This window comes from Spermophilus citellus (assembly GCF_964194105.1).
Source record: "Spermophilus citellus genome assembly, chromosome: 2".
NCBI classification, from domain to species: Eukaryota; Metazoa; Chordata; class Mammalia; order Rodentia; family Sciuridae; genus Spermophilus; species Spermophilus citellus.
Window position 1 is genome coordinate 162,166,500 of NC_138183.1, and position 26,274 is coordinate 162,192,773.

The 26,274-nt window shown below is 34.1% G+C and overlaps 1 protein-coding gene across 4 annotated transcripts in view; it reads right to left on the reverse strand.

Moving 5' to 3' along the window:
* Positions 1–6,493: 6,493 nt before the first annotated feature.
* CUL5 (cullin 5) overlaps positions 6,494–26,274 on the reverse strand; it is an 89,694-nt gene continuing 69,913 nt past the window's right edge. For 3 of the 4 annotated variants that reach the window (XM_081282062.1, XM_081282063.1, XM_081282060.1), the window contains 8 exons: positions 19,897–20,029; positions 19,267–19,398; positions 16,162–16,285; positions 15,538–15,713; positions 14,841–15,002; positions 13,707–13,825; positions 12,970–13,093; positions 6,494–10,069 (listed from right to left, as the gene is read on the reverse strand). In XM_081282062.1, coding sequence (XP_081138188.1) covers positions 9,875–10,069; positions 12,970–13,093; positions 13,707–13,825; positions 14,841–15,002; positions 15,538–15,713; positions 16,162–16,285; positions 19,267–19,398; positions 19,897–20,029 — 1,165 coding nt within the window. In that variant the 3' untranslated portion in view covers positions 6,494–9,874. The remainder of the gene's footprint in view (positions 10,070–12,969; positions 13,094–13,706; positions 13,826–14,840; positions 15,003–15,537; positions 15,714–16,161; positions 16,286–19,266; positions 19,399–19,896; positions 20,030–26,274) is intronic. The other variant, XM_081282061.1, reaches the window with a different exon arrangement.

Here is a 26,274-nt window from a genome sequence, read left to right on the forward strand (position 1 = left end):
CACATCCTTATATTTTCTAGTATATATCCCCTAAAACATCTCCTTTATTGGCATCCTAAGAAATACACAGTGCCAACAGAGCTTCTATAGCAGAAATGCGGCAGTGTTTGCATTGTATGTATCCAAATAACATGATTAGCTCAGTGCAGTGGCGCATGCCTTTAATCCCAACGGCTTGGGAGGCTGAGGCAGGAAGATCATGAGTTCAAAGCCAGCCTCAGCAAAAAGCAAGATGCTAAGCAACTCAGTGAGAACTTGTCTCTAAATAAAATATAAAATCGGGCTGGGGATGTGGCTCAGTGGTCAAGTGCCCCCTGAGTTCAATCCCTGGTACTCCCCTCCAAAAAAAGGAGATAACAGGATTATAATATAAAGAGGTACACACAAGATAATAGAAGAGTTCCTAAAAATAACTTTTGTATGATTTATCTTGGATTCTGAAACAAAATGGTCTAAGAAGGCATAGTAGGACATTCTTTATAAGACAGTAGTCCTATTTGTCCAGAGAATACCTTTGGGCTACTTATATATAGTCTGGTCAACAGTGGTTCCCATATCTATCAATTCAATTTAACACATAGAAGGCCCCTAATTGAGTAAAGAGCTACACTAATAATTTTACTGATATTATCACTCTACATTGAAGATAATGGGCTTCAAACTGTAGGCCAAGAAGCAACCCTGCAGCCAGTCAAGGTGTATTCTTACCTACCTCAGATGGCATAAACAGACTGAAGTTTTCTTATTCAGTGAATATAGAAGTACTAGTAAACAAAAGCCAGACTTTGGAGATAGCAGAGAAGTCAATGGTGGTGTGAAGAGAAAAGCAACAGAGAATTACATCAAAGGTGCTAACCTTGGAGACTGAGGTAATTACATGGATCAAGTGACAGAGAGGTCATGTTGACTTTAGGAGAGGTCACCAGGGTGGTTCAGGGACAAAATAAACCCTCCAAAAAAGGCTGCAGCGATTGATCTCTTTCAACCAGGCTCCTCTACTAGAGCAGCAATATATAGATTGTGCTGAAGCCAGGGAGGTGAACTTACCCTGAGGCAGCATGTAGCTTGGCAAGAGAGGAGAATCACATGAATTCCTGGAAATGCAAGCAGAAGAGCCAGAGAATAAAACTGAGAAAGCTCAGAGAGATCAGAGAGACGGAATAGAGAATAGTGTCTGCAAAGGCAAAATATGAAACAAAACTAGTCAATAACTAGGAGTGTTTCAGGTTTAAATGACAAAGACATCAAGTTAAAAGATTGAAAATACAGGGCTGGGGCTGGGGCTCAGTGGCAGAGCACTTGCCTAGCATATGTGAGGTACTGGGTTCGATCCTTAGCACCACATAAAAATAAATAAAATAAAGGCATGCTGTCCACCTACAACTTCAAAAAAAAAAAGAATATTCTAAAAAAAAAAAGATTGAAACTACCCTTCTAATTATGCACTAGAGAGGTCTCTGATGACCTTGGCAAGAGAAGTACTGGGGACAAAGTCAACGACTACCAAGTTGAAGAAATAGAGACAGTGAGACTGTGGACTACTCTTCCAAGATGTTTAGCTGAAAATTAGGCTCATAGCATGACCAGGGTTGGGGGAGATGAAATTTTTTTTAAAGTGGTGAATGAGAATGTTTATAGTTCAGTAGCTTTTCAAACTTTAAGTGTCTGTCAACATCACCTGGAGGGCTTGTTGAAATTCAGATTGCTAGAAACCACCTGAAGTGATGGTGGAAGGTAATGGACATCATTATACAAAGTACGTGTATGAAAACTTGAATTGGGTGTCAATATACTTTATATACAAACAAGATATATAAAAAGTGTGGTATTTATGCGTATTAAGAATTATAATGCAAAAAAAAATGTTACCTTAGATTAGGTAGAGGGAAGTGAAAGAAGGGGAAGGCAGGAGATGTGGGGATAAGAAAAATAGTAGAATGAAACAGACATTATTACTGTATGTATGTATGTGACTGTATGACCAATGTGATTCTACAATATGTATACTCAGAAAAATGAGAAATTATATCCCATCTATGTATGATACATCAAAGTATATGTGTATTCTACTGTCATGTTAACTAATTAAAACAAATAAAAAATTAAATATTATCTCTGAACAATGAAAAATTAAAAAAAAATTTTTTTTGAAGTTTTTTGGATTCAGTAGGTCTGGGGTGGATCTCAAAAACTTACACCTCCAACAAACTACCAAGTGACAATAAATTTTATGTGGACTGAAACTGAGAATCACAGTTGTAGGGTAAGGAGGAAATAACCAAAATGATATGTGGAAGTCTTGGGAGATGTCGATATTTATGAAACAAAACACAGGAGGCAAGAGTGGATGGGCTCAGAAAAAAGGTGAATTGTTGACCTTGAGAAAGAAGTAAGGTATCTCACTGGGCATGAAAGCACATGCTATAATCCCAGCTACTCAAGTCAAAGGCAGTAAGATTCCAAGTTCAAAGCTAACCTGGGCAATTTAGCAAGAACTAGTACTTAATTTTCCCCTCCTCATTACGGGAGACTGAACTCAGTGAACTCTTATTACTGAGCTACATACCCAATCCATTAAACATTTGAGACAGGGTCTTGTTAAATTGCCCTGTTGTGGCATGTTTGAAATAAATCACCGAGTCAGTCTTGAAGCAGAAAATAAAATTTTATTTGTAGGTGAGTTGGAAGGACAGCAGGCAAGTCACCTCTGCAACCTTCAACCACTTCCAGAAGGTAGTTTTTATGGCCAAAACCCACAAGTTACCATTAAGTCAAAATGATAGCAACATAGGAAGTGGGAATGACCCAGTTCAGGATACAGTACACTTCCCAAGAAAAATGGGAACTAAATGGAGAATATCTTACAAATGCATTTCTAAATAATACATTATATAAGAATACCAAACATTTTTTAACTGCCATGCATTGGCTAACAGGGTGTGCTTAGCAGGAGGTGTCAGAGGCGGAGTTTTCTCATGGGAGAAGCATTTCTTATATGAAATGAAGTCTCGGGATAAAATGGAGTTTGTCTGTTCAAGGCACATATAGTTTGGTCCCTCACAGCCCAGACTGCCTTAAACTTGGGATCCTCCTGCCCCATTGCTCCCAATTACAGGCATGCACCACCACACCCAGCCAGAGATCCTATCTTAAAGTACAAAATGCAAAGATCTGGAGATGTAGCTTAGTTGTAAAGTGCCCCTGGGTTCAAACCCCAGTATCACAAATAAAGAAATGAGGGACCTCTTTCTCTGAGACAGGTAGGCAGGTGAAGATGTACATTAATAGAGGTAAATTTGGAGGTGCAAGGAAAACAAATTATGAAATTTCATACCAAAGGCCTTATTTTTCCAAAGCAAGACCATCTGTTGGGAATGAAGGAGTTAAGGTAGAGTATGGAAAAGAAAATTAAATTATACATTTAGCAGCTCAGAAAAAGAACAATGTGAAGGAATTCCCAAGCCTCACTGTTACTGCCTTGTCAGTCTCTCAACAAAAGAGTGTTAACTTTCAAATCTAGCTCTGTGTAAAGTTGGCCCATTCTTCAGATTTTGGCCTTCCTGGTTTCTACTGCTGGTTTTCAACCATCAATTGATTGAAGCTGTTGAAGAAAAATCTAAATAATATCTGTCTGCTTTAGTAATCATGGTAAGAGAAACTTTATGTACATTGTTTGTTTTATTTAGGGTACTGGGAATTGAACCCAGAGGTATTTTACTACTGAGCTACATCTGTCGCCCTTTTCAGGCTTGAACTTGTGATCCTCTTGCTTTAGACTCCTTAGCTGCTGGGATCACAGGCATGCGCCATTGCACTGGCTTGTTATTATTAAATAAAAATAGCAAAATCACTTAACATCTATGGAAATCTTCTGTCATTCTCTAGATTAGTAAGAAGTGGAAAAAAATCTTAAGTTTAAATTAGCACTCCAGATATTAGGCCACGGTAAATTTATTATTTATTTATCCACTTGCTTTACTTACCCTAGAACCTATCATCTCTTTGTGTGTGTGTGTGTGTGTGTGTGTGTGTGTGTGTGTGTGTGTGTGTTTGGTACTGGGGATTGAATTCTGGGGCACTCTACAACACTGAGCTACATCTCCAGTCCTTTGCATTTTTTGAGGCAGGTTTTGCTAAATTGCTGAGGCTGCCCTTGAACTTGAGAACCTCTTGGGATTACAGGCATGCACTATACCTGACTTGGACCTCCTTACTAAGGAAGATTTTTAACCTTGGTTGTGTGAGCTCTTCAAATGTATAGAGAACTTAAATGTTTATATGCATGTCTTATGCTTTAATCAGTTGTTCAGAAAAACCTGGAAAACCTCAACAGTCTTAGACCCCTGTTCCAAACTGTTCACTGATAAAAACAGGTGTTCAGTGACACAAAAAGTCCGTTTTGGTTACATAGTACAAAGTCTCCCCATTTAGAACTTAAAATATTTAACTCTAGGCTGGGTGCAGTGGTGCACATCTGTAGCCCCAGCAACTTGAGAGGCTGAAGCATGAAGATTGCAAGTTCAAGGCTGGCCTGGAGAACTTAGCAAAGCCCTGTCTATAGATAGATAGATAGGTAGATAAAACCAGCCAGCCAGCCAGGGATGTGTCTCATTATAGTGTTCCTGGGTTAAATCCGTATTATTGAAAAAAATATGTAAATATTGCAATCTGTTCTCAGGTACACATGCTCTCAATTAATCTGGCTATGAGGTTCTTTTTGATTCAGTCTTAGAGCTGGATCCAATTTGATATTTTAGAGCCTGGCATGGTGGCGCATGCCTGTAATCCCAGTGGCTCGGGAGGCTGAAGCAGAAACTCAGTGAGACCCAGTCTCTAAATGAAACACAAAATAGGGCTGGGGGTGTGGCTCAGTGGTTGAATGCTCCTGAGTTCAATCCCCAGTACCAAAACAAAAAGATATTTTGAGATCCTCTTTTTTTGATGGAGATTACTGGGGATTGAACTCTGAGACACTCAACCACTGAACCACATCCCTAGCCCTATTTTGTATTCTATTTAGAGACAGGGTCTCAGTGAGTTGTTTAGCACCTCAATGTTGCTGAGGCTGGCTTTGAACATGCAATTCTTCTGCCTCAGCCTCTTGAACCATTGGGATTACTGGTATGTGCCACTGTCCCCAGCTGGGGACCCTCTTTAAGAAAAACAGTACAGCCAGACCCAGTGACTCAGGAAGCTGAAATAAAAGAACATGTTTGAAGCTAGTATGTGTAATTTAGAGAGACTCTCTCAAAAGTTTAAAATATACTAGGTGCAGAGGCACATGCCTGTTTTACCAGCAACTTGCAATGCTGAGGCAGGAGCATTATATATTTGAGGCCAGTCTCAGCAACTTAGCAAGACCTTCTTTCAAAATAAACAAAAACAAAACTGGGGATGGAACTCAGTGGTAAAGAACCCATGGGTTCAATCCCAGTACCAAAAAAAAAAAAAAAAAAAAAAGAAAGAAAGAAAATACAAAAACAAAAAACCCCAAACCAAAATCCAACAACAACAAAAACAACAATACAAAATTACAAGTACAGGTTGAATATCCCTTATCCAAAAAGCTTGAGACCAGAAGTGTTCCAGATTTTGGAATATTTGCATATACATAATAGGGTATCTTGGGGATGGGACCCAAGTCTAAACATTAGATTCAATTGTTTCATATATAATTGTATACATGATGCCTGAAGTTTTATTTTTCTTTTTGTTTTGCTGGTGACCAAAACCCAGGATCTCACACATGCTGGGCAAGTGCTCTACCAATGAGTTATATTCCCTACCCCTTATACGGTATGTTTAGTGTGTATGCATTTTGGTTTTGACTAGTCATATGAAGTCATGTGTGAAATTTTCTACTTGTACTGTCACATTGATGCTCAAAAAGTTTCATGTTTTGGAGCATTTTGGATTTCAGATTAGGGATGCTCAATCTATACAAAATTTCTTGAGCCCCAATCAGGGAGTTGAGAAGCACCCATGTGAGAAGGGTCTCCTGAAAGTTTAAGCTTAATGATAAATGTCTCTTTGTTTAGGTTAATATTACACTGAGACCAAACTTTTCTCTAGCTTCATTTCCAAGTGAACCCATCTCCTTCAAATCCCCTAGATCTCACTCACTGAAAGTCCAAAGCTGAGTTTAGGGTCATTATGAAGTCAACTGTGTTTGTCCAGTCAACTGCCTGTAAATATTTATTTCACAACTACTACAGTAGAAATAAATGAATTCTCAATTTAAAGATATATTTTAAACTTATTTGAAATTTAGTTAGTTTGTGCAAATATGTAAATATACCTGCTATATATTTTTTTCTTTGAGACAAGGTCTTATTATGTTGCACATGTTGGCCTGAAACTCCTGAATTCATGTGATTCTCCTGCTTCAGCCTCCCAAGTAGCTAGGAGTACAATGGCACCACTACACCCATCTAAAAATTTTAATTAAACTCTTAGAAACTATTTCATAGTAGAAAAATCAAAATTTGGGGGATAAGTGAAAGCTTTTATATTACATTTTTATTTTGCAAGAAAATAAATTATACAACTTAAAAAATAAAATCCAAAAATTAAGCAGTTCATCAAAATATTTCAGCCTACTGCATACAGAAACTGCTACCATTTAAAACTGTACAGCATTATCATCTCAGTATGTAGTGGCACACATTCAAAATCGTATAGACCATATGAGGATAGATTACACCTTAGAAACTCAAAATTTGTTCAACACTCCAAAAGACATTAGTGTAGATGACAAGAAAGCTCTCATGTAATGTTTTTACCTCACAAACATGACCTTGGAAGAATTTATAAGACAGCATCCCAGTCATTCACATGAAAATAGAAAAACCAGCTTAAGTTTATGATAGCAAATCTTTCTTTAAAACTAGCAAATCTTTTACCCAAACTGAATTTTAAAAATTTGCCCTTTGAGCAGGACTAACGACATCGTACTGCAAATAATGCAAAATCCTTTCTTAACAACTAAGGTCATGTTTTGTATTAAATTTAATAAAAAGTAAGAAGAGAGCTAACATTTTAGGAAATTTTAACATTTATGCACAAAATAAGATCAAGGGACTTAAATAAACAGGTTGAAAGAACTTGGGGACCCCTCCAATAAATGTAAAAATTGGAAGACTTCAGAATTTATTTCAAGATCCTCATCAAATCATTGGAACAGTTATGTTCTAATATTTATTATATCATTGTAAGCAACAAAATTGTCATATATTTTTACTTTGTAAATTGTTTCATATCTTACTCTGGCAATGAGGTGGCAACGAAGATTAACATTTTCAGACGGCTCTATCTTTAAAATCAGAAGATGAGTGGTCAAAATTTAACCTGAGGTACTCTCTTGCCATGCTACTCATAAAAAAACTTAAAAATTATATTTTGGTGGTGAAGTTGGGGACTGGGTTTTCTTTTTCCTTAACTATGCTAGGTTTCATTTCTGCTCAGATAGCACTAAGTGTTCATTGGAGAAAAGAACCTGATAAAGATACACAATTACAATTAGTATACTTTAACAAATTGCTGATAAAATTTTCTCTTCAGATTGTATTTTTTAAAATTAGCAAATCTATTGTCAAAACATATTTAAAGAAAATTCAACAATGGTATAGGCACCATGTCAACTAAATGGTTTTCATAAACACCAAAAAGTAGTTAAATTTTTATATATATAACAAAAAAAAAAAAAAAAAGATGAAAACCTAAGTGTACAGTATTTGTTGCTGTTTAATCCCTAAAATACAATCAGGACATAATTAGCTTTAAAAAATCTATTAAAAAAATTTAATAGAAAACTTTGCTATGGATTTAATCTTACCCACTTTGCATTAAATTTGCCTTTAGAAATCAAAACATTATGGCTCTCATTCTTAAATTAAATGACCAAAAATGTTAGAAATTCCAAAGAAATTCTGAGAACAACAAAATTTAAATATAAAAAAAATGACCTAAAATTTTTCTCCCATAGTTTCTTCTTTTGTTATTCTTCTATTGGGACAAGCAAATCTGCAATATCAAAATATTTGTTAAACCTAAGGGTCACAGTTATTAAAAAATTATTTCTTCTAAATTTCAAATTCATCCACTGTTAGTCATCTAATTAGAGAAAACAATGAACACTAATTTTAAATTTAATTCTTCACAATATCTTGGTCTAATGATTGACATATGCTATCTTAGAGCTGAAGTATATTTTAAATTCTAAACAAAATTCAAATTTCCTATGAGTTTCAGAACAGGCATTTGATTATAATCAGCAAACACATAAATGTTTTAAATTGACTTTCCTTCTTTTCATTGGGGAGCTCATAAAGCTTCTTGGGATAGGGAAGATTCCATGAAATACTCTTAAAAGCACTCTGCTATAATATAATACTGGATGCCTTTCAGCACTCCATTTCCTACCATTTTCAAAACCATACTTTTAAATATTACTGAACATCAAAAAGATATAAAATAATTTGTAAGAAAATTCGAAACGTGCACCACAATGAATAAAAATCCATGTTGAGCCATTTTTTCCCCAATGGAAATAGTTTTGTTCTTCTCAGTTGTTCAAGTCCTCAAGTCATAAAATTTGCACTGCTCTGGGTATTTAGTTGCCAGCAACTAATAAGTTGCTGCTTTGGATTGACTGAAAGTAAAAAGGTAAGTGTTGCCTTCTGAACATTTTAAAAATGTTTATTTTTAAAATATATAAATATATATGTACATATTTGGCAAGTATACTGCTCATATTAAGACTGGGATAACTTTGCTTATGCTTTTCAGGTCTTATGTTTTTTTTTTCTTCTCCTAGATGACTGATATTACTTTTTAAAAGAGAAGTCTTTCTTTCCAGAAACCTGAGGCTGTAAAAATCCCTAATCATGAGACTTTAAGATACCAAAATAGTTCTATGCTACAGATTGAGAGATCCGTTCCATAACTGTATTATATCACAGCAGGAGATTTCTGCATTGTGTTCAATAAATTTAGATATGCCATAATAAATACTAGGTATATAAATATTAAGTGTGTTAGTGACAGACACACTTAATGTTTGTTTTGCTGTACTAACCCTGTAGTCATAATGACCTACCTCTCTCCATAAATTTCTTTTGTACAACTGAAGCAACAATTAATATAAGCTTCATTTTTTTCAAAACAAACTCTCCAGCCATATAAGATTTTTCAAAATTCCTTATCATTTAACAAACAACTAAAACAGCAGTCTTCTGCTTAAAGAACACCAACATTTGTAAGTTGGAAATATTTCATATCATTTTTTAGGTCACCATTAAAATCCAGTTATCATACCAAAGCAGTGTTTGAACTAATAATTTGATACTATGAAATACTTATCTTCTCACCTACATCTGCCCTCTCCCAATGTTGTATTGACCAGCTCACTCTCATCAAAAGAGGCCAAGAGTGCTACTTCTAGTTTTAATTGCATTTTTTAAAAAACAAAAGATAACAGCATTTTTCAGTGCATGAATATCTGAATATCCTTCCTTGTGCAAGTACATTTTTTTAAGAGAGGAAAAAAGCAACAAGAACCCCGCCCTCTCCCTTCCCAACTGTATTTCTTCTGGTGGGTAAAAATCAAATTTACTTTTAAAAGTTCATAATGGGCTCTTCATGAATGCAAGTTTCTCCACAAAACAGCATGCTGTTACAGAGTGCGCAACATGAAGGGAATGCCATCATGCTAACTAATGTGAGTGGCAAAATAGAGTCACTTTGTAAGGTAAGGCAGAGATTTTCATATTTATGTAATCAAAGTCCAAATAAACCTTTCTCCAGCTCAAACTTGTAACTTTCTGCCCAAGCACTCCAAAATCTGGGTTCTTAATAATGTCCATGATATTCAAAATTATGCCATATATATGAAAGTGTTGATATCGGATTCATCTCTTCTGATGTATTTGTGCTCTATAAGCCATTCTATTTGCTCTTTTATCATTTTCTTTTGTGGCAAGAACATGTTTTTCAAAATTTCTACTAATTCAGTCTGAAGTTGGGCATTACTAATTTTCTTTCTCATTTTCATTATTTGTATGATAGCTTCCTAAAAGAAAAAAGAAAAAAAAGTTTTAATATATTAAGTAAAGCAAAATGAAAAATGATTTTTTACATATATTTCATCCTCTATCCAACATCTATCAGAATGCACAGCAACTATTAAGGGATTAATCTTCTTTTAAAAATTTATATATATGTGTGTGTGTGTATTAGTTGTTGATGGACCTTTATTTTATTCATTTATTTATATGTGGTGCTGAGAATTGAACCCTTGCCTCATATATGCTAGGCAAGTGCTATACCACTGAACCACAAACCCAGTCCATAAGGGATTAATCTTAAGACCAATATTTATTTACAAAAAGTAAATTAGGGGCTGGGGTTGTGGCTCAGAGGTACGCACTTGCCAAGCACGTGTGAGGCACTGGGTTCAATCCTTAACACCACATACAAAACATAAAACAAAAGGTATTGTGTCAACCTATAACTAAAAAATAAATGTTAAAAAAAAAAAAAAGTAAATTAGCCAAGCACTGTGAAACATGCCTGTAATCCCAGTAATTTGGGAGATCAAGGCAGGAGGATCACAAGTTCCAGGCCAGCCTCAGCAACTTAGTGAGGCTGTAAGCAACTTAGTGAGACCCTGTCTCAAAAAATAAAAAGGACTAGGGATGTAGCTCTGTGATAGAGTGCTCCTGTACCAAAAAAACAAAAAATATGCAAACAATCAAAAAGTCATGCAAATTTATTTACTTAATAAAACACTTTTTTCACTGCTTATAAAATAAAATTTTATTAAAGAGATTTTTGAAAATAAAAGCAAAATTACCCATAATCTCTTGGCTGAAAGAAATACACACCACATCTATTTTTTAAATATATATTTTTTAGTTGTAGATGGACACAATAACTTTATTTTATTTATTTATTTTTATGAGGTGCTGAGGATCCAAACCCGTGCCTCACACATGCCAGATGAGTGCGCTATCACTGAGCTACAACCCCAGCCCCATATCACATATTTTAATATATTTCCTTTCACTTCTTTAAATACATTTTTAAAATTTATCTTACCTTCGAACACAATATATATATGAACTCATATTGTGTTTAACATCAATTATGATAAAAATCTGTATGAACAAATTTTCCCCTGTACTCAAAAAGTTATTTCTTTGTGTGATAGTACTGTTATAAAATCAGTAAGTACTATTCTTTATAAAATATTTACCTAATTAATAAGCTACATTTGTTATAAATATTACTTTTAATTTGAATTAATTCCATTAAATGTTTTAGTTTTCCTTTCTCTAGCTCTAACTGGTAACTTTCTGCTCAAGCACTCCAAAATTTGGGTTAATAGTGTCCATGATATTCAAAATTGTGGCATGTATATGAACGTGTTGAACTTCATCTCTTCTGATGTATTTGTGCTCTAAAAGCCACTCTATTTCCTCTTTCATCATTTTCTTTTGTGGCAAGTACATGTTTTTTATGTTCATGGAAAAATAAGTATTTTTTCATATAGGTAAATTTCATCAATATTTTTTATTTTGTTTTTATTTGTTCTTTTTAGATGTATAACAATAGAGTGTATTTTGACATATTATACATACATGTAGTATAACTTCCCATTCTTGAGGTTGTACATAACGTGGAGTTACACTGGTTGTGTACTCATATATGAACATAGGAAAGTTATGTCTGATTCATTCTACTATTTTTCCTATTCTCACTCCCCCTCCCTCATCAATATTTTTCTTGGCAATTTAATTATTATTAAGCTCGTTATTAAATGTTATCTGAAAATTATTAAATATTCTTTCCCTTTTACCTTTTCCAGTATAAGCATCTTATCTACCACCTTAGTGGAGATTAGAATTTGTTATAAAGGAAATGTGATACGGGGTAAAAATGGGAGTTCATAATCTGCTTGAATCAAATGAATGAAATATGATATGTCAAGAGCTTTGTAATGTTGGGGTTGGGGATGTGGCTCAAGCGGTAGCGCGCTCGCCTGGCACGCGTGCGGCCAGGGTTCAATTCTCAGCACCACATACAAACAAAAGATGTTGTGTCCGCCAATAACTAAAAAATAAATATTAAAATTCTCTCTCCCTCTCTCTTTAAAAAAAAAAAAAAGAGCTTTGTAATGTTTTGAACAACTAATAATAAAAAAAAAAGGAAATGTGAAAAGAGAAAAAAGAAGAAATACATTTGGCCCTTTGTGTCTATAGGTTCCACATCCACAGATTCAACCAACCTTATAGTCAGTTGTGCACCACTGCACCCAGCCAATTGAGTCTTTTAATTCATTGTTTTTCTGTGCTACTTTGTCATATTATATGATCTATAAGTAATTAGATCATATTATATGATCTACAAGTAATTCTTCCTCTTGCTTCACATTTTATTACACTGACCAGAAGATTTCAATAATTTTAAATAAAAAATAATAAACGTGGAACAATTTGGCTTTAAAAAATATTTCAAAGTTAAAATTATCATGTTAGTTTAAAATGGGTATTTTTTTAGTTGTAGTTGGATACCTTTATTTCATTTGTTTATTTTTATGTGGTGCTGAGGATCAAACCCAGTGCCTTGCACGTGATAGGTGAGCGCTCTACTGCTGAGCCACAACCCCAGCTCCAAAATGGGTATTATTTATCATGTTCAAAAGTATCATATTCTGAATAAATAAAAATGTCCCCTGGCACTGGGGATTGGACCCAGCAATGTTTTACCACTGAGCTACACTCCTAGCCTTTTGAATTTTTTATCTGGAGACAAGGTCTTAAATTTATGATCTGACCTTAAATTTATGATCCTCGTCTCAGACTCCAACTAGTTGAGATTACAGGTGTGTACTGTTAACCCCTCTAGTTTGAAGATTTAAATAAACTACCCCAAGACTTAATTTACATGTTTTATCATAATATCACAAACCTGGGTTCTTAATATTCTTAGTTGCACTATTCCTTCATTCTCTTCTTCTCTCATCCTTTCTGTAGTGAGCTGCAAGCGTCCAATCAAGTTGATTTTTCCTCTTTTCTGAACTTTTGCATTTTTTCTGTAAAAAACACTGCTCAGTGAAAGGGTTTTCAAACGCTGTATTATAGCAACAATATCTGAGAGAAAAGATTTAGAAATATTCTAAAAATTAAAATCTAGAACTATTTAAAGGAGAAATAACAAATAACATATACCTTTATTTAAAACAAACCCTATTCTTCTCAATGATTTCTTATAACAAGTTTGATAATTTATACTGCCATAAAAATAATTAGATAATTGAACAGACATGGGTTGTGATTCAACATTACCTAATTGATCTTCAGGGAAAAATGCTCTGTCTAGATAAAATTGCTTTAGAGCACACAAAAAAGTTTACTTTTAAGATGAATATAGTATAATGTCAGACAGCAAAAATGTGTCCATATAAATATGGTAAAGAAGTAAACATCTTTACAGTTCATTAATATATTTTTTTTTCCAGATCCTCCTGAGCCCTCTGGCCCCCTAATAGTTTTAATAAAAAACTAAATGACATTAAATTTAGATTGATGGTAATATATAGTTATTGTTATAAATATCATGTAAATAAAAGTTATTTTGCTTAAAAAAATAACAACTAAAACTCAAACAAGGCATTTTCATTTTAAATTGACCAACATAAACCTTACATTAAACTGAACTCCTGGTTCACTGAGAAGAGGGTACCTTCTGTAAAGTCTTTGGGTGAATTCACTTGAGGTTCATACAATAAAACTTGCCGTTTGAGCTTTGGGAAAGCTACTAAAGACTATGAAGAATAAAGGAGAAAACAATTAGTATTTATAAGCAGTATGGGATATTAAGATCAATTCCCCAACACAACCAATATAAATAAGAAAGGATTATAGACACAAATTTACAATCCAAACTTGTATTTGGTATCTCTATGAATATAACAATTTAAATGTATGAAGCAGAAAAACAGGAAAAAAGAGGTGGTTATAAGGAAGAAATAAATATTCCCTTTATGGGAAAATAAAAAATTAGAATTGGTTACATAGGACAGTAGCAAATACCACTTGACAGTTATAAACCAGCTCTTTCCATCATAGGAAATAATTACTCTGAAACTTTAAGTTGCTTATGGAGTAAGGACAGAAAGTAGTTACAAAGCAAAAAGTAAAGAGAAAATTTTATAAATTCTGAAAAGATCTAAAGTGTTCTCTTATTTAGTCATCATAAATTCTTTGTACACACTCTTGGTATAAAAATTAACATTAATATATGTATGTCTTTGGGAAGACTCCCACAGGCAAAAAATACCAATTCAATCTTTCTCCTTTTTTTGCCTTTCTCTATCTTGGTAACTTGCCTCTTTTCAATTTCTTTTTTCCAGAATACCTCATTTTTGTATTTTTCTTGGTTAAATGTCATTTTGAGAGTGTTATAAATTTAAAAATTCATAAGGGTCAGGGTTAGCTCAGTGGTAGGGTGTGTGCCTGGCATGTGGGAGGCCTTGGATTTGATCAGCACCATCACCAACCAAAAAACAAAAACAAAACAAAAAAACCACCACCAACAAAAATAATCACAAATTTCCAGAGTATAATTTGTTTTTTTTTTAAAGAGAGAGAGAGAGAGAGAGAGAGAGAATTTTTTTTTAATATTTATTTTTAAATTTTCGGCGGACACAACATCTTTGTTTGTATGTGGTGCTGAGGATCAAACCCGGGCCGCATGCATGCCAGGCGAGCACGATACCGCTTGAGCCACATCCCCAGCCCTCCAGGATATAATTTGATAAACAAAATAAATAAACCAACCCATAAAGTCCTTCTAAGTTCAGCATCAGGGAGTTCAGTTGCAAGTTTTAGATTTTCAAAGCTGATTTTCTCTCTGGGTCTTTGGTTCCATGCAAACAACACAGCCAACTGAAACGTGGTAACCTCCAAATCATATTGACCGACTTCATTCTTAAATGTTATCTATAATAGATAAGATAAATTTCAATAAGAAGCTCTTCATAATGATTACCATCTACCTAATAAAACATCTGTTACATGAGATTTTATGTGAAAATACTGTTAGGTGTCTTCCAATATCCATTATTCCTTTCTTACAGGCTATGTAATTTTAAGCAAAGTTTAATGACTCATCTTCTGGCTTTTCCTATAACAGATAATGGCCATGTGACTGAGTTCTGTTCAATTCGATACAAGTGGAAATGATGGAGGAAACTTCTAGAAGTCACCCTTAAATGAAAGTACACCTTCTCCTTTCTTTTTTGTTGGTAGGAAGATATACAAAGTGGGGATCATACTGGGTTCTGCTGATAAGGGCAATACGAGAAGCATGATGGTGCAATCAGAAGACTAAGTTACTAACAATTTCATGGAACAGATCCACTATTCCTGTGAAATTTTTTATCTGTGAGAGAAGCAGAAAATCTGTTTTGTTTAAGTAACTCTTATTTGGAGTTCTTCCACTTTCACCCAAAGAGAAAACTATATCATAACTTACAATTCCATTTGACATGAGATGATGCCAATGTAGTTTTCTACCACTATGATTTTTTTTGTAAAATTCTTCTACTTCAGGTATCAAATCCTCCAGTTCAGTAGGAAGCGAGACAAAGACTTTTTCAGAGCTTCTTGACCAGGCACCAGCATTCAGAATTTTTATATTAACTGAATCAGCTAAAGGGCAGAATATCAGAAAACATAAAACAATCTTGAGAATAGATAAAATTTACAAAATAAAATAAAATTTAAAATAATACAGGTTAAATTCTGGTAAAAAATAAACATGACTCTAAAGATTTTGTTAAAAATATTCTTTTGTTTCAAAAACTGGATTCATAAATCTACCATTCTGCTTTGACAGATGTCTCCAGGAATGTGAACGTCATAACATTTCTGGGTCTATTACTGCTATTTAACTTTAATTACCAGAAACACAGATATTCTTTTTTAAAAGTTTAAAATAGAGTGCTTGCCTAGTGTGTGTGAGACACTGGATTCGATCCTTAGCACCACATAAAGAAGAATAAATAAAATAAAGGCGTTCTGTCCATCTACAACTACAATAAATAAATAAATAAAGCTTAAAACATATACACACATATGTAATTATAAAGTAAAATACCTGGTAAAGCCAATTTATTATTTTTGTGCATTTCCTTAAAAGCTTGGTTCAAATCTTCAGATACTTTTATGTCCTGAAACATTCTAGCAAGTTTGTTTACATAATCTGCTGGCATACCAACTTCCTAGAAAAACCAAAGACAGAAGAGACAAATGTATGTAATCTAATATATTACCAGAAAAAAAATTTAACAGAAAGCTGTCTTAGATACTTTAACAAAAATTTTTCTTTTTTCCCTTGACTCTTAGAAAAAAAATAGGATAGTGAGGGTAGTCCTTGCTTTACACAATTTCAGTCTGCACAAATTTTACAGAATAGTTTTATCATCAGTTCTAAACAACACAGCTCAACCTCAGTTGCTACTATATAATAAATGTACTTGCATAAAGTACAAAACTTCACTTCTAACTCCTCAATCCATAAGTTATGACAAAAATAACAGAAGCACAGGCCTGGGTGTGTAGCTTAGTGGTAGAGAGCTCACCTAGCATATTCATGGCCCTGGGCTTGATCTCCAGCACTCAAAATACAAACAAACAAAACTTAGCAGAAACATAACATCAGCTAACAAACACAATACTTTATTAAAAATCTATCAGTCATTTGTTTATTCAGTTCACCCAACAGAGAGCAAAGTGTATTGTTTTTGCTGGCATTATTGCCTTATAGTGATAAAACCACATATTTTACATAAATGGGTAATCAAAAGGCACTTGGCCAACAAAGATGATAAAAATACATTAGAAAATTATCAAGTAATAATGTTGCTGGGTGCAGTGGCAAATGCCTGTAATTCCAGGGAGGGTGACAGAGGAGGATGGAAAGTTCTAGGCTAGTTTTGGCAACATAGTCTCAAAATAAGATAGCAAAAAGACCTCTAGCTCAGAGGTACAGTGTTTCTTCAATCCCCAGTACTGCCAAAAAGAAAAAAAAAAAGTAATAATGTTGGAAGTGAAAAAAAAAAAAAGAACAGAGTTGTAGAACAAAACTGACTGTGGAACTATGGTTGTAATGTTAATAATGCCAATGCTGAACATTCATTATATACAGAGGTATAAAAACTTAGTAAAACAAAGTTGTTGGCATAAATGAGAAAAGTGGTAAGTTACATGCTAGAAATGGATCCAAACTTAAATGGGTATGCCATCTCTTCAAGGCACAGAAAAGATGTTTATTGTACTGGAAGAGAGTAAGCAACTGCTATTAAACTATCTTCATTTTAATGATAGCTTTATTGAGACACATAAGTCACCTCCCATAAGATTCATACTTTTAAAATGTAGCGGATTTTAGTATATTTATAGAGTTGAGCAACCATTACCTCAAATTTTAAGAACATTTAATTACTCTAAAAACAGGCCCCATGTTTATTTAGAGTCACTTCTCATTTCTACTTCTGGCCCCAATTTCTGCAAACCACTGAAACTACTTTTTTTGTCTTTTTAGATTTGCCTACCCTCACATCTCATTTTACTGGAACCATATGACATATGGTTTGTGACTGGTCTCTTTCACTTCAGCATTATAATATTTTCTAAGTACATCCAAATTCTAGCATGTGTCAGTACTTCATTTCTTTTATTGAAAAGAGTTTGAGTAAACAACATTTTGTTCCTTCCTCAGCTTATTAACATTTGTCATTATTTCTAAATAATATTATAAGGAATATCCATATACAAAAATTTACATGGATATGTGTATATGTTCTCATATCTATTGAGTAGAATTATCTAGCAGTGAAATTGCTTCATCAAGTCTGTTTAACTTTTTGAGGAACTATCAAACAGTTTTCCAAAGTGGCTGCCCCATTTTAAATCCCACCAGCAACTTACCAGAGTTCTAATTTCTCTTCTTTTTCCTCAACATTTGTTATCATCTCTATTTTTTATTTTAGCTATTATAGTAGGGATAAAGTGATATATTCAGTGATTTTGATTAGCATTTCACTAATGGTTACTAATGCTGAGCATGTTTGTGTGCACTATTGTCCATTTATTTATCTTCTATAAAGCAATGTCTATTCACAATCCCAGATACTTGGGATGCTAAGGCTGGAAATAGCCAAATTTGAGGCCAGCAAAAGGGCCTGAGGATAGTTCAGTGGTAAGATGCCCTTGAGTTCGATCCCCTGTGCTGAGAAAAAAGAAACAAAGGTCTATTCAAATTCTTTGCCCATTTTTAATTGGGTTATTTGACATTTTGTTGTTATATTCTAAGAGTGCTTAAAATATTCTAGATACAGTATCAAGAGATAAATTATAAATATTTTCCTAATTACACTTGATGAATTTTTAAAATAACTTTATTTTGTTTATTTAGGTTTTTTTTTTTTTTTTAATGTGGTGCTGGGGATCGAACTCGGTACCTCACATGTGCGAGGCAAGTGTTCTACCACTGAGCCACAACTCCAGCCCTGATAAGCTTTTTACAAAGAAAACAAATACTTCAATATAAAAAGTTTCTTGTGTTTTAAATTGGTGTACTAAACACATATTAGTTTTGCTATTTTTTCATCTTCCTATATGACAATAAGAGTTTTGACAAAAAATTTTTAAAAGTCACAGAACAATAATTATTTTTCCATCTATGCTCTTTCACTTGGTATGTTGCTATTTATTTATAAACAGCTCTATAATTAAACATTTAGCATTAAAAATACCTTAAAAATGAAATAATTTACTGGGTGTGGTGGTACATGCCTGTGGTCCCAGCTACTCTGGAAGCTGAAACAGGAGGATTACATGTTCAAAGCCCTGTCTCAAAATAAAAAAAGGCTGGGGAGGTAGCTCTATGGTAGAGCCCTTGCACAGCATGCACAAAGCTTGGGGTTTAATCCCAGGTATCACAAAGAAAGAAATTATTTGTCCTGTGGTCTATTTAATAAGGTAATTTTTAGCAAGAGTGTATACAAAAGGGAATAAAACAGGAGAAACAAAGGTGCTTTACTAACTTCATTAAGAAAATGTACTTTAATAGGTATCACTTTATTTTACAAGATATTCTGTTCTTACTAAAAGATCACTATTTCTTTAACATTACCAATATCACCACAGATATGAACCATGTGCGATATTAAAAACCAAATATTTTAAAAAATTTACTTACTCTTAGCCACTCTACCATATTTTCTTCAATTTCACTATCGGCAGAGATGTCTAATATGAGACGTCGTGTCAAGTGAGCTTTGTGATACCTCATAAAAACATCTTTGTTTTGTACGTATTTAAGTACCAAGAGCTGCACAGAAAGCAAAGATACTTTCAATTCTTATATATTCTTAGCCATCTGTCTCATTTAGGCCTTTCCATATCCCCTAAATGTCAAAATTCTGAAATCTATATAAGCACATAAAAATAGAAGCCTACTAAATTATTTCTCTGAAAAATCAGTTCTGATATACGTCACTGATTTAAAAGTCAGCAAATTTGAGACTAACAAAATAACCTCTTAGTCTTAAGAAATACCAGTTTTTTCAGACTTTACATAAAATGCAACAATATTTTTTCACATGAAAAAAAATCAATGGATCTTTCCCAATTTTCTTTTCTACTTATCTTTACCCTTCCCTTTTTTTTTTTTTTTTTTTTTTTTGACACTAGTCATCTCTGTGATCCTTTTTATCTATACTTGTCCTCTAGCTTCACTTCTTTGCTCCCTGGCTTATTACAATTATGCTAAGCAGATAATAAAAGAATGAAAGCAACTAGCTATCAGAAATAGAAAAAATTTATATACCACTTCTTTAAGCTTTGCTTCAATCTCTTCAGAAGTTAGTTTTTTGCTTAATGGCGTTTTTCTTAGCAACATGTCACAGTAATTGGCAAGCAACTCAGGGCATTTTGATTCTGGTTGAGTTTTCAATCCCACTCTGAAAAACAAAAGCAGATGATGAAAAATGATTAATATTTGCAAAGTTTTTTTTCTAAAGCCAATTTTTTCAGAAACTAATTTTTTATGTTGAACAGCAAAATTCTTATGTGCAATAATCTAGGGATCAGGACTGGGGTTAAGGTGAGCAAGATATCTAGAGTGCATAATTTAAGGAGGCATTCACTCTTGGGGTCCTGTAAATGCCACCCAACTCCTACAGGACCCTGAGAACAAGAAATTCCTTAAATTTTACCCTCTCAGTACCTGTTTGTCTAACCCTAATTTGGGCTTGCAATGATCTTTATTCAGATACTTTTATTTATATAGATACAAAGATTTATTCATATATCTGCTAAAATAGGAAAAACCATGTAAGTTCTTGGATAATTATAACCTAACAAATTTTTTCATTATTAATGTTAAGATAAATCCATTACTTTCCTTTTTGAAATATATCTATATTCTGTAGTGATGTGATAGCCACCAATAACCATTTTAAATATTTGCCAAGCTTTTTTCTAAAGCCAAATTTCTCCTAAACAATGAAAAATTTATATGTATATTTCCCTTTTCTGAGGAAATTTGAAAACCAGTATCATACTTTCATGCTTGAAGTCTTGCATTTATTCTTTTTTAAAAAAATATTTATTTATTTGTAGATAAACACACAGTATCTTTACTTATTTTTATGTGGTACTGAGGCTCAAACCCAGTGCCTTACACATGTGAGGCAAGCACTTTAACACTGAGCTACAGCCCCAGCCTTGCATTTATTCTTTATACTACTTCTTAAGCAACTTTTTGAGAGAGAGAGAGAGAGAGAGAGAGAGAGAGAGAATTTTTTAAATTTATTTTTTAGTTTTTTCGGCGGACACAACATCTTTCTTTGTATGTGGTGCTAAGGACCGAACCCGGGCCGCACGCATGCCAGGTGAGCGCGCTACCGCTTGAGCCACATCTCCAGCCCACAACATTTGTAAGTAAACAAATTCAACATTTTAAAATGTCTCGTGCACACAAAATTCAAGTGTTATTTTCAAGGATTGAGTGATCTATATTATCAGTATATATATCAAAAAACAAAATTATATTGTGTGTACATAAAAATAAAATGTATGCAAATGTCTATTTTTACTGGATACATCAACTCTTTTAATTTTTTTTAAATTAAAAGAAATATTTTGCCTGTAATCCCAGTGACTCAGGAGGCTGAGGCAGGAGGATCGTCGCACTTCAAGGGCAGCCTCAGCAACTTAGTGAGGCCCTATCTCAAAATAAAAAAATAAGGGGTGAGGATGTAGCTTGGTAGGAAAGCTCCCTGGAGAATGTGGGGAATGAAACTCAGGGCCTCATACATGCTGGGCAAGAGTTGTACCACTGAGATACATCCTTAGTCCCTGGATAAATAGACTTTTTTTTTAATAATTCTTTTTTAGTTGTCAATGGATCTTTTTATATAGCTTTATTTTTATTTATTAACTTATATACAGTGCTAAGGATCAAACCCAGGGCCTCACCCAGGAAAGTGCTCTATCACTGAGCCACAACACTAGCCTCCCTTTTAATTTGATGAATTAAATTGTTTCTTCTCCCAATTATGCCTTTTTTTGTGGGTGGGGGGATGATGGGGATTGAACCCAGGCCCATGGGTGCTCTATCACCAAGCCACACCTCCAGACCTTTTTAATTTTTTTGAAACAGGGTCTCACTCATTTACTGAAGCTGGCCTCGAACTTGTGTTTCTCCTATGTCAGCTTCCCCAATCATTGGGATTACAGGTCTGCGTCACCATGCCCAGCTTTTTCTTACCAATTATGAATCAGCATCAATTCTATTTCTACTTCTTATTTTAATAATGTCTTTGCTCTGAAAAATCTTCATCATGTAAGTAAGCAGATGGGACTAGAATAAATTTTTCTTATGACATCAATTTTTTCCTCAGTCATTTGCTTAAAAAAATAATGTTGACCTAACATTAAAATTTAACTTTAACAATTCATATTTTCAATAATGACTAATTATAAACTACCCAACTTGCAAAGGCTCTGATAGCTAACTCATTAGAAATTCATTTTCTGTACATCAGTACCACATGGCAAATACCTTCTTAGGCAATCTGGAGGCTTTTCTATCCCGAGGCAAAACACTATGGTATGAAGGATAAGAGGTATTCCTTTCTTTACAAAGTGTGGAGGGCTAATTGTGGAACAAGTAGAAAAGAAAAACTGCTATGATAGTTCCATCAGAGCTCAGTTTTAGAAAAAAGTTGACACAGAAGTTCAAGATTAGGAACTGATTTTCTTGAAAGTATCCACATATAATATATTCATTCTCTAGGAAAATCTTTCTGTAATCCTCAACATAGGCATATCCCATTAATAATATGATAATTGGATATCCATCTTTTCAAATCTTTTGCAGTGCAGATGCCAAGGTCAGGCATGAACTCCTGTGATAATCCAACAGCTATGGGAAGGGGCTGACCACTTTAATACAGTTAGGAACAGGGCTGGTTCAGGTAGGGTTGCAGTTTCTGCTAGGAATCTGTCTACCTCTGGTTAGCCCCTGAATTTAAGGAATGTTCCTCCTTGGTTTTCAATTAAGGCTCCACCGGGTTTTATCTCTTCAGTCCTGTATGACCACCAAATCTCTCTATTTTCCTCCAGAAGCATTGCTCAGTCTGGGCCGAACCTTCATTTTCACGTACTATTTCTCTTTAAGGAAACAGTTCAAATTCTCAGTTAACCTCTAACAGGTTTTCTCACCTTCTGTTAAGTTTCAATCCTTTCATCATAGCTGCTTCTGCAGCTCTTTGATAACATTAAAATTACTATTTTCTGTATTTACGTAATCATTCTAGTTGTTAGCACTGGTTTTTCACTTCTCAGAAGTGAGTCACCCAAATAACCTGAAAGCTAGTAAAAGTTTATTCTCCTAGAACATCACCTCCCCTACCTCTGAAAGCCACAACACCTATTTTCTGCTATCTGGGTCAGCTACTGATATTCATTTTGCTCCACAGAAATTTTTTACTTTAATCTGGAGCTAAAAGATATGGTAATCTCAGAATCTGAAAATACAGAGAATTCAGCAATCTTCACTTTTGGGAAACTATCTTGAAGACACAGGTTCACATATGTAAAATGACAACTGTACAATATTATTCCTCTGTCGCATTAAAGGTAGCAGCAAACCATTAGAAATAGGTGCAGGATTACTTAAATAAACAAGGGCACACCCACCAGACAGAATGCCATGGTACTATTAAAAATGATGAGATTATAAAAAAACTTACAGCTTATATCATAATGGTGAGCACAACTGAGAACAAATCCCCTAAAACCAAGAAAAAGATACGGATACCTGAATTCACCACTGACATTCATCGCTGTACCAGAATTTCTAGTAAGAACAATTGAGCAAGAAAAAGAAACAGAAGACATCTGAATTGGAAAGGAAGTGGTTAAAGTACCTATTTTCAGATGTCATGACCTTGTGTATAGAAAATCTAAAAGAACCCATAAAAAAGCCATTAGGGCTAATAAATGAATTTAGGAAAACTGTATAGTACAAAATAACATTTAAATCATTTATATTTTTATATACCAGCAATAAGTAATCTGAAAGGAATAAAAGAAGACCTAAATAAACAAAATGACATCACATTTTCATGGTCTGAGAGACATAAAATTAAAATGTTAACAGTACCCAACATAAGCTACCAATTCAATGCATTTCCTATCAAAATTCCAGGAGCCTTCCCCCCCACCCACAAAATGGAAAAACCAATCCACAAATTCATGTGGAGTTGAAAGAGAACTCAAATAGCCAAAACATTTGGGCGGCGGGGGGGGGGGGAGAAGCTGGAACATTCACATGTCCTGATTTAAAAGCTTACTAACAATGCTATAGTAACAAAACAGAGTGGTACCAGCATAAGGACAGACATATAGACTATAGGAATTAAATTAAGCATCCAGAAACAAACATAAATCCATGGCAAACTGATTCATGGTAACAGGGCTAAGACCATTCAATGGATGCAGGGACAACTTAATATCCACATGCAAAAGAAAGAAGATATATATATATATATATATACACACACACACACACATACATATATATATATAGATCTATATAAATATATATAATATTTATTTCTCTCTCTACCACCGCCACCCGCTGCTTTGGTACCATGGATTGAACCCAGGAGTGCTTAACCACTTAGCCACATCCTCAGTTCTCTTTTTTTATGTTTTTGAGACAGAGTCTCACTATGATGCTTTAGGCCTCATTAAATTACTGATGCTGGCCTTGAACTTGGCAATCCTTCCACCTCAGTCTCCTGAGTCGCTGGAATTACAGGAGTGCACCACCATACTTGGCTAGACCTAAACCAAAAAAATCTTAGAAATGTAAAGATGAATCTTCATAAACCTGGATTTAGGAATGAACTCTTAGATATGAAAGCATAAGCAAAAGCAACAAAAAAAATTGTACAGTAGAAAATAGAATTTCATTGAAAGCTTTTGTACAACAGGCTGATGGTGTAGCTCAGCAGATTATTTGCCCACCATGAGAAAAGGAAGCACAGAGAAAAGGAAGAAAGAAAAGCTTTTGTGCAGGAAAAGACAATTAACTATGGAATCCAAGAAAATATTTGCAAATTATCTATCAGATAAGGATTTGATGCCAAAATACCTATAAGCACATAAAAAGATGCTTAAAATCATTAGTTGGTATCAGGGAAATGCAATTCTAACCACCAGACTCCTTATACATTACTGATAGGAATGTAAAACAATTCAGTCACTATGAAAAACAGTATGGCAGTTCCTCAAAAAGTTAAATATAGAATTCCCATATGAACTCATTAATTCCACTCAGAGATATATACCCAACAGAAGTATTCAAGAAGTGCATGCACACGATACTCATGTTTCTAAGCAACATTACTCAAAATTCACAGAAGGGGAAAACACCCCAAATATCCATGGGATAGGAGGTAAAAAAAATTGTGGTCTAAACCATGTTAAAAACATACCACAATATTATTTAGTCAAACAAGGGAATGAAGCACCAATACATGTTTGGAAAACAGTGATACAGGGCTGGGATGTGGCTCAGCGGTAGAGCGCTTGCCTAGCATGCTCGGGACCCTGGGTTCGATCCTCAGCACCGCATAAAAATAAGTGAATGAAATAAAGGTACTAAAAAAAATAAATATTTAAAAAAAACCACAAATGATAAATGAAAGAAACTAGACACAAGGTCACATATTGTGTAACTTCATTTACACAAAATATCCATAGAGACAGAATGCAGATCAGTGGTTGCCAGGGGCTGGTATAACGGCAGAATGCAAGAAATTGCTCTGGAAAGTGTTTTACTTGAGAGTGTTAGAAATATTTTGGAACTAAATAGAGATGATGCTTGTACAATATTGTGATTGTACTAAATGCCACAAAATTGTTCAGTTTAAAACTTAAATTGTCTATTTTTAACTTGTTTAAAGTTGCTTCAATAAATTTTTAAAAAGAACAAGGAAAAAGTTCAACTTGAGAATGAGCAGAAAACTCGCATTATACCAATCTTCCTCCAGAAAGCAATTATAAACTCTGGAGATTTTTTTCCCCAATAAACAACTGCCATGAAGACAGTGAATAGTGATCCACTATAGGTAAATCTCTAAATAAAGTTACACTTTAAAGAAAGTAATGGTACTGGTTAAATTTCCCCAAAGTAGACAATTTTGCTTAGAGGCAATCCTATCAATGCCACCTGCAGGGAAGCTAAAATTCAGATTGAGATCTTCACTTTCTGGCTGAACAATCAGGATAGTTCAAACAAACTAACAGGAACCATTCCGTGCAACATATCATTACACATTCAGGATAAAATCCAACACTACCAAAGATGCAAAGATACATGGAAATGTTATGTATATATAAGAAAGGCAGTCAGTCAACAGAAATCTAGGATAATTTGAAAATCCAAATATAGGGCCATTAATTGTAATCCACTGAACAAAATAGGAAATAAGTCCTACTGATATGATAAATCACTGTACAAATGAAAAATCTGATGAGGAATGGAATCTTTTATTTTGGTTTGTATATTTTTTTTATTTGTTCTAGTTAGTCATATATGACAGGAGATTGTATTTTGACACATCATACATAAATGGAGTATAACTTCTCATTCTTCTGGTTGTTTATGATGTAGAGTTATACAGGTTGT